This window comes from Cololabis saira, chromosome 24, assembly GCF_033807715.1.
Source record: "Cololabis saira isolate AMF1-May2022 chromosome 24, fColSai1.1, whole genome shotgun sequence".
NCBI lineage: Eukaryota > Metazoa > Chordata > Actinopteri > Beloniformes > Belonidae > Cololabis > Cololabis saira.
Genome location: NC_084610.1, coordinates 8112168 through 8125301, shown reverse-complemented (window position 1 = coordinate 8125301; position 13134 = coordinate 8112168). Strand labels below are relative to the sequence as shown.

Below are 13134 nucleotides of genomic sequence, written 5' to 3'. Positions count from 1 at the left end.
TGACAGTTGTGCAAATAACAAAACATTTGTGCAAATCTCAAATAAAACATTCAAGTCAATTTGTCACAAAATAAGCTATATCAAAATCATTAAAAAAAAAAAAAAAAAAAAAAAATGTAATCGATATAAACGATATTGTCTCACACCATATCGCGTTTGAAAATATATCGATTATATATTAAAATCTCGATATATCGCCCAGCCCTACCGTGAGGATTAGGAGTTTTTAGACATTTGTGCTCATGACTGCACTCCTCAGAGGTCCAACCAGTGCCAGTGGCGTGTCATTTATTACATCCTTAAATCATCAATGATCAGTGAGGAAACAAAGATGCACCAGTTCACATAATGCTGGTTCTTGTTTGCTCATGTTGCTCCGTTGCAGCCCCTGTGACACTCAGCCTCGCTACAGGCGTCGCCGTGACCTTTTAACAGTCTTCCTGACATGCTGCTCAGGAGCATAATGTGTCTGTTGTTTAACGATTAAGAGATGGGGTCAGAGATGGCAGTGTTTCAGCCTCACAGTCGGTGACGGGTCACGGTGGGGTCAACCTCAGGGATCAGGGTGTGAGTCCAGAGGTTGACCTCTGCACGAACCGCTGTGTCTGTTGTTCTGCACTTCTGTACACGGCTGCCGAGCTGCTCAGAGCTGTCGGGCTAACGGGGGCTTCGAGGTCGCGGCCGTGCAGCTTAACGAGAACAGGATGTGAGAAATTATACTGGCAGTTAGGGACGAGGTTTTTCTGCCGTTGACTGGACTTTTCTTTCCAATTATTACCAGCGTACGAGTCCTCAGGCCACATTCTGCACTAGAGGGTTTCAAGAGGTTTCAATGCCCCGAGCGCTGAGGTCAGTTTCCAACTACACGTCTTTCAGAGTCAGCCTTTTGCAGTGAGGTTCAATTAAATTATATTTTATTTATGTAGCGTCTATGACAACACAAGTAAAAGTAAAAACCTGAAGCCAAACAGCGGCAGGGAAAAACTCGCTGTGTGTCGTCGTGCAGTCCGGTACAGCTTCCATTTCCAGCTGTTTCCACAGCTGGTACAGAATATACCGAACCAATAACCACGGATGGGTAGTAACGAGTTACATTTACTCCGTTACATTTACTTGAGTAAGTTTTGAGAAATGTTGTACTTTTAGGAGTAGTTTTGAATCACTATACTTTTTACTTTTACTTGAGTAGATTTGTGAAGAAGAAACTGTTACTCTTACTCCGCTACATCAGGCTATGCTGAGCTGTTACTTTTCTTTTATCCCTTTTATCCGCGTACGCGTCAATCTCATGACATCACTGAGTGATTCTTTGGGAAAAATGTTTGTTTTTGCATGTTTTGTCACATTTACACAGACTCAAACACACACAGAGTTTCTATGAGTTCATGGGTTTGTTCTAGTTCTGCCTGGTTAAAAAAGAAATGTACAAAGGCTTGAAATTTTGTGCTACTTGTGCTTAATTTATTTTTTGATTCTGTTATTATTTTTGCCTGAAGATGATTATTTTGTACTTTTGTCTGTTTGAATGGTTGTGTTAAAAAAATAAATCAGACGTTACTCAACAGTTACTCAGTACTTGAGTAGTTTTTTCACCAAGTACTTTTTTACTTTTACTCAAGTAATTATTTGGATGACTACTTTTTACTTGTACTTGAGTCACATTATTCTGAAGTAACAGTACTTTTACTTGAGTACAACTTTTGGCTACTCTACCCACCTCTTCAATAACAGCAGGGGACGAGGTTCATATGATGACGCGTACAGGAGCTGTTATTCCAAGCAACCACGATGACTGTAGAATTGCGTAGGGCCCCCCCCCCCCCCCGGGGGGGGGGGGGGGGGGCCCTACGCTCACGCGTGCAAAATTTTTGGGTTTTTCGGGTCGGATCGGGTGTCTATATGCGCAATTTTAACTTTCCAATTAACAAAATACTGGATACCTTCCCCTGCCTCATCATCATTTGGCTTGCCTCGACGCGGAGCCCCGCGGCTGCTTGAGACCCGGTCGGATCAGTGATTTTTGTAACAAATGTATCAAACGAGCCTTTCAGAGAGGCATTAAACTCTTCCATTTTCTTTAGTTTTTTTCTTTTTTCATTCCCTGATGGAAATTTCCTGAATCTGTCTCGTTCTCTCGACATTGTGTGACAGTTTGTTCCAACTCCCCCCGTCTGGATCAGAGCAGCTTGTGTCTGCGCTTGGTCTGATCAGTTGTATTGAACAACAGACACGCGCATCATTGCACATATATTTATTGATATGCACAGACTAGTACACATTTAGGTCTGTAATGGAACGTGACTGTTGATATTTATAAGAGAAAAAAGAAGAAAAAAAACCGTCCCATAGCGCGAGGCCCCTTGGGGCGCGAGGCCCCGTGCGGTCGCACGGTTCGCACACCCCTTGCGGCGGCCCTGCCTTGGATCATTACATTTTGACTGCGAAACAGCAAATCACTGGTGGTCCGAGTCTCGATACGACTGATGTCACAGGCTTTGTTTCTCTGATTGGTTTATTGCGCCCATCCAATGTCGTCAAGAGGCTGCTTCTTCTGCATCCCTGGAAATCACAGTCGGATCAGGAGGAAGCAGAATAATTGTTGAATTAGGCCTGACTTTTACTGAATATTTTGTTAGCATTGTTACGATACGTGTTGATGTTCCTTTGTCTCCGTAATCTTATTAATCATGAGCCATTTGAGTCATTTTCTCCCGTGTGCTACAGTTCCAGTATCAGCTGTTTCCGTCTGTTCTTGCCACTAGTCAGCTGTAAAGTGTCCTGTCAGAAATGTTGAGAACAGCCCATCACTTAAGCACACAAACATGCAAATGCACAGGCGCACGCGCCCTCACGCACACACAAAAACAGTCTCAGCGAAGGCTTTGACAGTCTCCCGCTGCTGCTTTAGTTTAATCCTAGACACTTTAATGGGCTTCGGGCTTCCTCTAAAAGGGAAACCTTTGGGAGAGAGAGGCTGAAGTGTCACACCTGACTCCTCTCTCACCTGGAAACTTCTCCGTAGAGTAAGTGTATATGTGTAAACTGGTGTTTATTTGTGTGTGTGTGTGTGTGTTCATTGATTTATGAACGTATGTCCAGATACGAGGGTTTAATCTGTGGTCGCGATGATGACCCACTTTCAACCCCACCCTCGGCTATCAGTCGCTAAGGAGACGCTTCCCTCTCATCCCTGAGCAGAACCATCAGGCGCGGAAAAAGGTTAATCCATCTCCAAAACAAACACGTTTACCCATCAAATGTAAAGATATTCGGATTAATAGGAGCACTTATAAAACCAGGTCAGTCTTGTTATGATTTCACAGGAATATTTGAAGCAAATGGCACACGTCTGTTACTAGCAGTTGAGTCTTAAATCCCCCTTTTTCCCATCTCTTCATTTACTCCTCCAGTCCTACAGCGAAACAGAAAGCAGATAACTTTGATGCAAATTCATGGAAACCAGTCACATCCGGGTGTGTTGTTATCTGTGCTGCTGGAACCACCTGCACCTCTGTGAGCGACCAATTTGCATGTGATTGCAAAAGTTTCTCTCCAATGTGTTATGAAATGAAGATTGTGAAGACTTCAGCCTCTATCATAATCTCGCTGGTGCTCGCACACACACACGAATCAAACGCCCGACTGAACGCCCACCCTCCACTTGAACCAAGCAAACAAAAATAACGTCTCCCACGTATCATCTTATTTACAATTTCTGACTCCTGTCGGTACGGATGGCTTAGCCTGCACACACCTCCGCACGGACACACAGATGCCTGCACACGCCCCCACCCCCCACGGCACCCTCCTCTCAGCAATTTATCCAGCGAGCCGATAATCCCGCTGGCCCAGATTTGGCCCGCAGTCTGCTCCACATGATGTTACTCTGTCACCGCCTTCACAACAAGCGAGCACACACTGTGACCTTACACCAGACGCACACGTGTGGCTGCAGACTGTCTGCTTGCATCATGTGACCTCTCCAGGAGTCCGGCGTCTCGGCACCTGTGACCTACTGTACGGAAGCACAGCACATGCCGGCAGCAACGTGGGATGAAAGCTGCACCCAGCTACAGTATGCAAGCGCGCCGTGAGTCAGTGTGGTGGAAATGCAAAAAAAAAAACAGGGTGGGCTCCTCATCTTCATCACCCTCATCATCACTGCAGAGGTGGAGGAACGGTGCAGGAAGGGTGAGGGTGGATGGCATCCCCTGCTTCCTGTGGGTCAGTCTATATCTATGCCTTCGTGGGCACACGTATGACTGTTCACATGTGTGGAAATCTGAAGTGACGACCACCTTGTAGCTGCGTGCATCGCTGCGTTGCCTTGGCAACAGGTTCTCTCAATGCCAGCTGATTCCAAGACACCAGAGTAGCCAGTGGGCTGAGCTAAAAAAAAAAAAAAATCACATGCAGGATGAGGAAAAGATGAGAGAAGCTTACATGTGAAAGTAATAAGGAGAGTTTGGTGTATAGAGGACAGAGAAGCATGTTTGAATTATTACCCCCCCAGGGGTTGGTCAAAGCCAAATTACGAACTCAATGCCTGTGAGTAGGGCTGTGCGATTAATCGATTTTAAATCTAAATCGGATTTATTAATCAAAATCGATGTTAAAAAAGGAAAATCGGAAAATGGATTTTCCTTTTTTGCAGCTGGCTGCATTACAGACAGAGCTCGTCTAGTCATCTTTGTTTGGTCAAGAAAATTGTAAATGTTGTCACTTTACTAAACTCAAGGAGGATTTACAGTATCTTTCAATTGCACTTCATTCCCAATAGGTAAATTTGTTTGCTATTTTTCTTTAAAAATAAAGATAAAATATTTGAAACAATTTATTCCATTGTCTTTTGTAGTTTTACCAAAAAAATCGAAATCGAAAATCGTGTTTTCAGAGAAAAAAATCGGGATTTTATTTTTGTCCAAAATCGCCCAGCCCTACCTGTGAGGGATGGTGCATAAACTTAAACGATGAAAAATGTCCATATTAGACTGCTGAAAAACAGAAGTAGCTCTGCCAGGAGTGAAATGTCTGAATCTCAGGTTGTTCTTTTTGTGAATGAGTCCTGTAGAAGAGATTAATGCAACCGCAAAATTCAACAACTTGGAGTTTAGCAGGAAGATGAAGTATAGATGCCAAAAAAGTTGGTGGATGAGAGAAAAACCCGGGCAAGACAACAAAGAAGGAGGCCTGCCACGGGGGAACGGCATGAAAACCAAGATGACTCTCTCCAACTTGCTAAAGCGGTTGATTTAATGCCGAAAGTTTTTTTTAACTGTAGAAGCCAAGACAGAAAGGCACCGTAAACCCAACCAGCAGGAGCTCTCTTTGACCTTTGTGTGTTTGCCTATTTCCATGCCCTTCCAGGTCCGCATGTTCTGTTTTCCCAGTTCTCCAATCAGTCTTTCACTTGCCCCATCTATCAGCTGCTTGCCAGATGCTTGAGCGTGAAACTCTACTGGGACCTAATGTTAATGTTTAAAACATATAAAGTTGACAGAAAAATGTCTTTTAAATTGACCCTGAACCGACGAGCAGACTTGTTTAAGAGGCTCCACAGCACTCAGCTTCCACTATCACCAATGAAACCAGATACACCTGTCAGCTTTATGTTGAGGAACCAAATGCAGGTGATAAGGAAACAGAGAGGAATTTACGTTGTCCTTTATTTATTCAAAAAATGAAACGGCAGGACATCCAAAAGAAAACACACAGGCAAAGCACTGCAGCAAAGTGTGAGAGTTAGAACAACAAACAGACCAGCAGGGGAGGAAGGAGAGACTTGACAGTAGTAACACTCCTAGAAACACACGAGGGGTAACGAAGCACAGGTGCTAAAAATGAAGACAGCCTTGACCATGGGAGGTCACGCACCGGGCAAAGACATTTTCAATCAAAACAGGAAATAAAAGTAGATGCAAAACATCAACATTGTACTGCCTCGTTAACCACGTAATTTCAGTTTTTGTTCATTTCAATGCATTTTCACAAATTTCAGACAAAATTAACCCAAATATCGTTTGTTTGTTTCCCTTTTTTACGGGAGATTAAAGTTGCACGCTCTTTATCATCAAAGATGGGCCGCCAGCCCATCTTCTGACTGTAATCAGTGCATCACCCGGGTACTTGTCGTGTGCTACAGTATGCATCAACAGAACCATCGCTGCTGGGAACTTACGCCTTTACAATAGAGAGTGAAAGTGCACAAATGTTATTAATCGTAGCCAAGGTCTGCTTATAAAAGCAGTCAACCACACTTCATTAATGCTTCTGTGAGTCCTTCCTGACCATGTCCACGTTAGGCTGCGTGACTCACTATGCAGATTATCCAGTCATCAGTTGCAGATGTAGCTTAGGTTGTTGATGTGGCTGCCGTGTGAATGCTCAGGACGGACGACTGAATGGAACTGATTACATCACATATTTAAGGTGGACAACCTTTTACATTGTCTAGTTATAAAATCTGATGTGGATTATAATTGGACTGGATTTGATTCCAATTAACTGGACCTAAAAATAAATTTAATTATCTGAGAAAATGTGTAAAAGATTTAATTAACAAGGAATTGACCTGAACTAAACTCACACTGATGCATTTTATGTCCAAAGTAAAACCGAACTGGACGAACCCCTCTGTGATGTCACTTGCAGAGGTGTCAAGTAACAAAGTACAAATACTTTGTTACCTTACTTAAGTATACATTTTGGTTATCTATACTTCACTGGAGTAATTATTTTTCAGACAACTTTTTACTTTTACTCCTTACATTTTCACGCAATTATCTGTACTTTTTACTCCTTACATTTTAAAAACAGCCTTGTTACTCTATTTCATTTCGGCCTTTAAAAAAAACTATCCAGTTAAATTGCTCCATCCGGATAGAGTGAATTTGGTTGTGGTTGTTTCAGATGTTCTTGTCCAGTTTTGTTCTTACATCCGTTCCCTCAGATTCCTGCAACTAAACTTGGATGTACATTCCAATAAAGGTTAGGATAAATGATAACATGCCTCTGAAGTTTGACTTTTTGCACCATTACAATACTTATAGGCAACTAGTCATCATATCTGCTGCTCTCTGAAACACATGTTAATGCTCAATAGTACACATATATGGTTCTTTAATATATTTGCATTATACTAAGATTCATTCATTTTCAATGGCTTTTGTCCTTAATGGCTTTTTTCCCCCTTACATTACTTTTACTTTTATACTTTAAGTAGTTTTGAAACCAGTACTTTTATACATTTACTTGAGTAAAAAACTTGAGTTGATACTTCAACTTCTACAGGAGTATTTTTAAACTCTAGTATCTATACTTCTACCTGAGTAATGAATGTGAATACTTTTGACACCTCTGGTCATTTGTACGTGTTTGGGGACTGGTTTAAACTCCCAACCCCAGTTAATCCAAAGGCAGGTAGTTGAAACACTTCCAACTACAGGAAGTTACCAATTTTAGCTTATGTTACTTGTTATGCCAACTAACATTAACCTTATATTTATTCTGAAGGAATCGGTCTATCATCCACATTGTGGTTCAGCTGGGAGCAGCAGTGGTCTGATTGCCCAGTGGCCCAGGTGGATTCTGGGGGTAAATATGTGTCGCCTGGAGCACTGACTGAAGGAGCTTGAGCTGCCAGCTCCACCTGCAGCTAAGGACGGAGGTGGATACTGCTGCTTGGTCTGGCCAAGCTGGCACATGCAGGCCGTAAAAGGTGGCTCGCTTGTCCTTTACCCCAGAAATGAAATAATACATGTAATAAATGAAATGTATGTTTCAAAAATATGATACATCCAGCATTATAGGGTTAACAGCTCAAGGAGAAGGTGGATAATAAAAAAGCAATTCAGCATGCTGTGATTAATTAAATTGTAGACTGTAGAACAGTATTTCTAGTCTTAAAAGAAATACTTAACCACAGAATTGTATATAATGGACCTGTATCAGCCTTTTTAATGGATTTTCATGAGTAATAAAAAAATTCAAGGCGTAATATTTGAGGAAAGGGTGTCAACTGCAGCCAAAAAAACAAGTGTTTTTCACGGCTAAATCGCTGTAGCTTCATTGTCAGTATAATGAGATTCAAATCCGATCAGTAGATTGCTCCAGTTTTTTTCTTTTTTTTTCCCTCAAACTGAGTGATCATTTATTCCCTTAGACTGAGACAACCTGTAAAAAGTGCAGGCCTTTGAAGTCGGCATGCTTAACGGTTGTAACTTTCAGCATCCATTCTGCAGATCAGTGCGTTGCAAATCCACGGAGAGGAGGTAGAAAGATGTGAGTTCACATGCGGCCAAGCGGAGTCGAACGGCAGCGGAAAGAGAATTCAGAAAGATTAGGAAGAAAAGGCGATGGCTGCAGAAGGAAGAACTGAGAAGACAATAAGCAGGGGGATGATGAGGGGAGCAGATGATGAGGAGGCAAAGGCCCAAGTTTGGAGAGACTGAAGTTAACAAAGAAAAGATGAAACAAGAGTCGTTTTATGGTGACTTCCTGCAGAAAAATGGCTCCAGTTCTCCATCACAGTAAATCATGTCACTTGACAACATCCTGTCTGTTCTCAACTTCTCACTGGCCTGAAGGTAATAAACAGCTCTCTGCCTTATTGGAAACAGATGTGATGAGTGTAGGAGGGGAATGGGGGGGCGGCGTGAGAGAAGCAACAACAGAGATGGAGGAATGTTTGAAGAAGCTGGGTCTTGGCCTACGGAGATCAAACTAATTCATGTCAGCTTCCAGTGAAAAACACAAAGCTGAACTTCCACCACAAACTGTCATCACATCTGGTCTTGATTGTTGTTGAAAGGCCGTGCGTGTGTTCGGATTATCTTCAAACCTACCAAGAACAAGTACGCTTAGAAACCTAAGATGACAGGCATTCACTTGTTTACTTTTACTTGAAAAAGAAGAAATATGTTTAGAAATGTGTCTTTAGGACAATATAACATAAAATATCTGGTTCAGATTCATTTGATAGAATATTTGATTATGTTTAGGAAGACTAGTCTCGCCCTCGCAGTCTTCAGTCTCTACTTTCTACCAAAACCATTGGGTAACTTGAGGATCCCAGCCCATTCATCTCTACTAACAATTTCTTATCATTTAAAGGAGCTTGAGGCAGGATTGAGGCAGGATTTATGAAAACAATTCGTATACGTTTTAAGTTTTCTAGTAATAATGTCAGATGAAGCGTTCCAAACCAAAAAGAATGAGCCCTCTAGTGTATCTCTCCGTTGCCTTGAACAGGCTGTGTGCTGCAAAATGTGCTGCAATTGGGGGGTCGAATTTCCCGCGCTGTCCTGCGGATGTGACGTCACATGACGCTGCATGCAGGTTCTCCCCGTTCTCCCGTGCCGGTGTCGGTGCTTTTTTTTCCCACCTGCTTTTTTTTCCCGGCTCCCCGTACGTGATGACGTTTCGTCTTGTGATTGGCTTTTGACCGTACGTGATGACGTTTTTGATGACGTTCCGTCTTGTGAAAACTGATGATTAATAAATGTAATAAAGCAAATCGATAATTTAAAATGTCTATTAAGATCAAAATATTTAACTGCTTACTGCTATGCAGCAAGCAAAAGATTGTTTACCCTATACTGTATATAGTAGGCTATTATTGTTTCAGCTCACTGATGAATCTCCAATTGTCTAATGAAAATAGTCCCTAATAAATATTTTAACTCTAATATTTTTTTTAGCCTATGTCAGTAAGATCACTGATAATTCTGATAATTCCTTGTATATGTTTCTTCTCCCTTTTACCTCCACTATGATCTGCTGCTTCTGACTAAAATACCATCGCGGGGAAAAAATGCACACTTCCGGGGAAAATATTGCAGCCCGATACAATCTGGTACCCACACCGGCTTCGCTGTTGGCTGCAGTACCCCCGACGGCATCGTGGCGAAGGGTGGCGCTAGAGTCTCATTTCTTAAAAGGAGCCTCATGCTCCTTTAACAGCACTATGTCAAACATCAACAACAATCAAGGTATCTAATAAACATGAAATGGAAATGTGATTGGACCAAGAAGTATTAAATAATTTTACAAATCAACTCAATGATCAGAAAGAAACAAACTAACAACCTTTAATAACTTGTAGGAAAGGTTTAAAGTCTCAGTTTTTCATGAAAAGTGAATACTTTTTGAACAAGTGTCTCTTGAAGCCACGCAGGTTTTGGAGACGGCCCCTAGTGGCGATGAGTGGTATTTCACTCCAGGGATTGTCGGTTTCATCTCTTAAACCCAGTGTGGCCACAAGTCCATCTACTTCTTTACAGTCCAAGACTGTCCGCTGTTATTTAATATAACAACATTTCACATCCAACTCGCAACAAACACAAATGTCATGTTGCTGTCACTATTTAAAAAGCCTTTAACATTGAAAATGTGACCTTCTGCTCTTCCAGCAGTTGTTGAATTTATTTTTCCGAACCCAAACAATAAAACTGGGATATGGGTCCATTTTGGTTCTGATAAAAACAGAAAATGAGAAACCATCAGCTTAGAGGAGAGGATTTGTCTGATTTACAGAATAAAGGGTCAGTAAAGGGCTCGAAAACCAGTTTCATAGAATAAAATTGATATACTATTGATATAGTCAGTGAAATGGTTCATCACAATGTTGGATATCCAGTATGTGACCTGATTAGGAGCATCAGTCCAGACTGCTGTCTGTCCTCTGTTTGGTTTGTGTCTGATTAGCTGTTATCACTGTAAACAACCTTCCTCTCACACACATCAACTAATATTGCATTCATTATATAAATGCAGGTGAAATGCTGTAGAACAAACAAACTGCAGAAATGAAAGAGGTTAAAAAACTAAAAATAAATATCACCCTGTTAATTTAGTTTCAGGACCCTGTAGATTTCACACAACATCCCAATTTCTTAGGAAACATGGATGCATTTCCTCCTTCTATTGAACTATCATATCCTGGGCTCAGTATGAATGTCTGACTGAGGGAAGTGAAACAAAAAACCGAAAATGTGTAAAAGCCATGCATGCCCTGCAGCATCTGCACAGCGGTTGTATGTCTCGTTTTGGGCTCATTCCCCATTTTTAATCCACAGCGAGGGAGTGGATCACTCCCTCTTAATCCAATCACCATCAGCTCTCACATGCAGAGCTGACATCGGTATGATGAGAGGAATCTACGTTGAGCTAGTCGGGTAAATTAGCAAATAGGAAAAACAGACAGACAGGATGCAACAGAAAAGCTCCTGAGAGTTTTTCTGTTCTTGTTTGGGGGATTTTATTCTTGCAAAAGGCTTCTTCTGGGAGAAAGTATTGTTATGATTTTTGATTGTCTTGGAAGTAAAAACAAACAACTTTCCTTTCTCTTCTCATGAAGACGTCCAATGTGGCTTTTGAGGAGTCTTAAGGACTATTGTTGTGTTTGAAGCAGTCGATGCTCAGGTTCTGGAGATCCAACTAAACTATTATTCCTCCACCAGCATGCTTGACAGATGTTTGTGTGGCTCAAAGAAGTCTTGTTGTTCTTCAGAGGCAACACTTCAAAGCTAAGCATGATGTTTTGTACAGAGAAAGCTGGTTGAGAGTGAAAGATGAGCTGGCTTTTCTCCTAGTCTTCTAGTAATGTTGGAAGCGATCCTGAATGTTTTAGCCTTTTAATAATCGTTCTTGTTGCTGAATGAAGATCTCTAAATAGTTTAGAGATGTGCTTATACCCGTTCTCAGACAGATGGGCAACAGAAGTTGCTTCTCCGAGGTCATTACTTGTATTTTTAACACAAAAACCAACAGATAAGTACATGCAGGTGTGGCTGCACAGTCCAGCAGTCTGATCATCTTACACTGTTAACCCGAATAATTTCACAGAACTCAAAATTTTTTGGGTAACTGGTTGCATCAAAATTTCTAAGTTTCTAAATTATTATTATATATTTTTATAAATGTTTTAAGTTTCCACAACTTAAAACTTTCTATTTTCCTCAACTAGTCCGTGGGAAATACACTCAAAAGGTCACACTAAAGGTCTTTTCAGTCAAATAAAAGTGTTTCTTCTATCATTCTTATGAACATTTCTCTCAATGAGTCCCGTTTCTTGCAGAATCTGAATCTTTTTAGAGTTTTGAAATTTCTGTTTACAAATCAGAGCTCCATAAACTTTGGTGTAAACTACTACAGAACGCAAATCTCTACAGGTTACCTTCATACTGTAGATTTACATTGAGAGTATGTCTGAGATAAGTTCATATTCTAGGGATTTTAGTGAGTTAGCCCGGCCTGTCTGTCACATCAACACCCCCAGCACTCTTTCTTTACCCAACACAGAGCCGCTGCAGCGCTGCTGGCACCAAATAACAAATAACGCACACAAGCAACATGTGACGCAAAAACTGTCCGCTGAGTCCCGGGAAAACGTGGTCATGAAATGTGTCAATAAAAAAATGAAACCACGAAAATCCACAATCAAACTCATAAAACTCTCCAAGTCGGAGCAGGTTTTGCGCACATTGGCACAATTTGGCACAATTTGGCACGATGACAGACCGGCGGAGGTCGCAGCGCGACCTGGACATGTCAACAACTTATAAAACAAAAGCAGCAGCAGGAACACGTGAAACACGGTTGTCCTACCCATTTTTCCTGCTCCCGTGGAGGATTTCCCTGAGACAAAGATGTTGACGGCGTCCACAGGTTGTTTGGCTGCATGAAGACAAGCGCGCGTCCCGTGCAGGGATCGGGGAGAGGTGGGTGGTGGGTGGATGGATGGATGAATGGATGGATGGATGGATGGGGGGGATTGTGACGCCACAGCCGGGACACCACATGGATCAGACCTCCTTAATCCAAACAAGAATCCTCATCGGATCTGCTCTCCATTTCACATGCGGAGAGTCAGAGCTGTTTCCTGCTTTATGTTGGCCGTGGACATGCATGGACCCCAGATGTGCTGGGGGGGGATAGTTCTGGTTGTAGAGGAGAATTCAAGTCATCTAAATAAACACATCTATGTTACTGTGCAGTATTGAAAGTATGCATCAGGTTTGCTCAACTTGAATTCAAACCATAATTTTAAAGGGGACCTATTATGGCATCTAATAACTATTTTAAACAGGCCTTGAATGTCTTAAAAATAAGCTTTTGATTGTTTTTGCTAAATAG

At 41.7% G+C, this 13134-nt stretch overlaps 1 protein-coding gene across 1 annotated transcript in view; it reads right to left on the bottom strand.

The window, feature by feature from the left end:
* Positions 1 to 12731, bottom strand: part of LOC133425324 (neuronal membrane glycoprotein M6-b-like) — a 52147-nt gene extending 39416 nt beyond the window's left edge. Inside the window, exon 1 of the mRNA XM_061716116.1 lies at positions 12607 to 12731. Coding sequence (XP_061572100.1) covers positions 12607 to 12610 — 4 coding nt within the window. The 5' untranslated portion in view covers positions 12611 to 12731. The remainder of the gene's footprint in view (positions 1 to 12606) is intronic.
* Between the last annotated feature and the right edge of the window lie 403 nt (positions 12732 to 13134).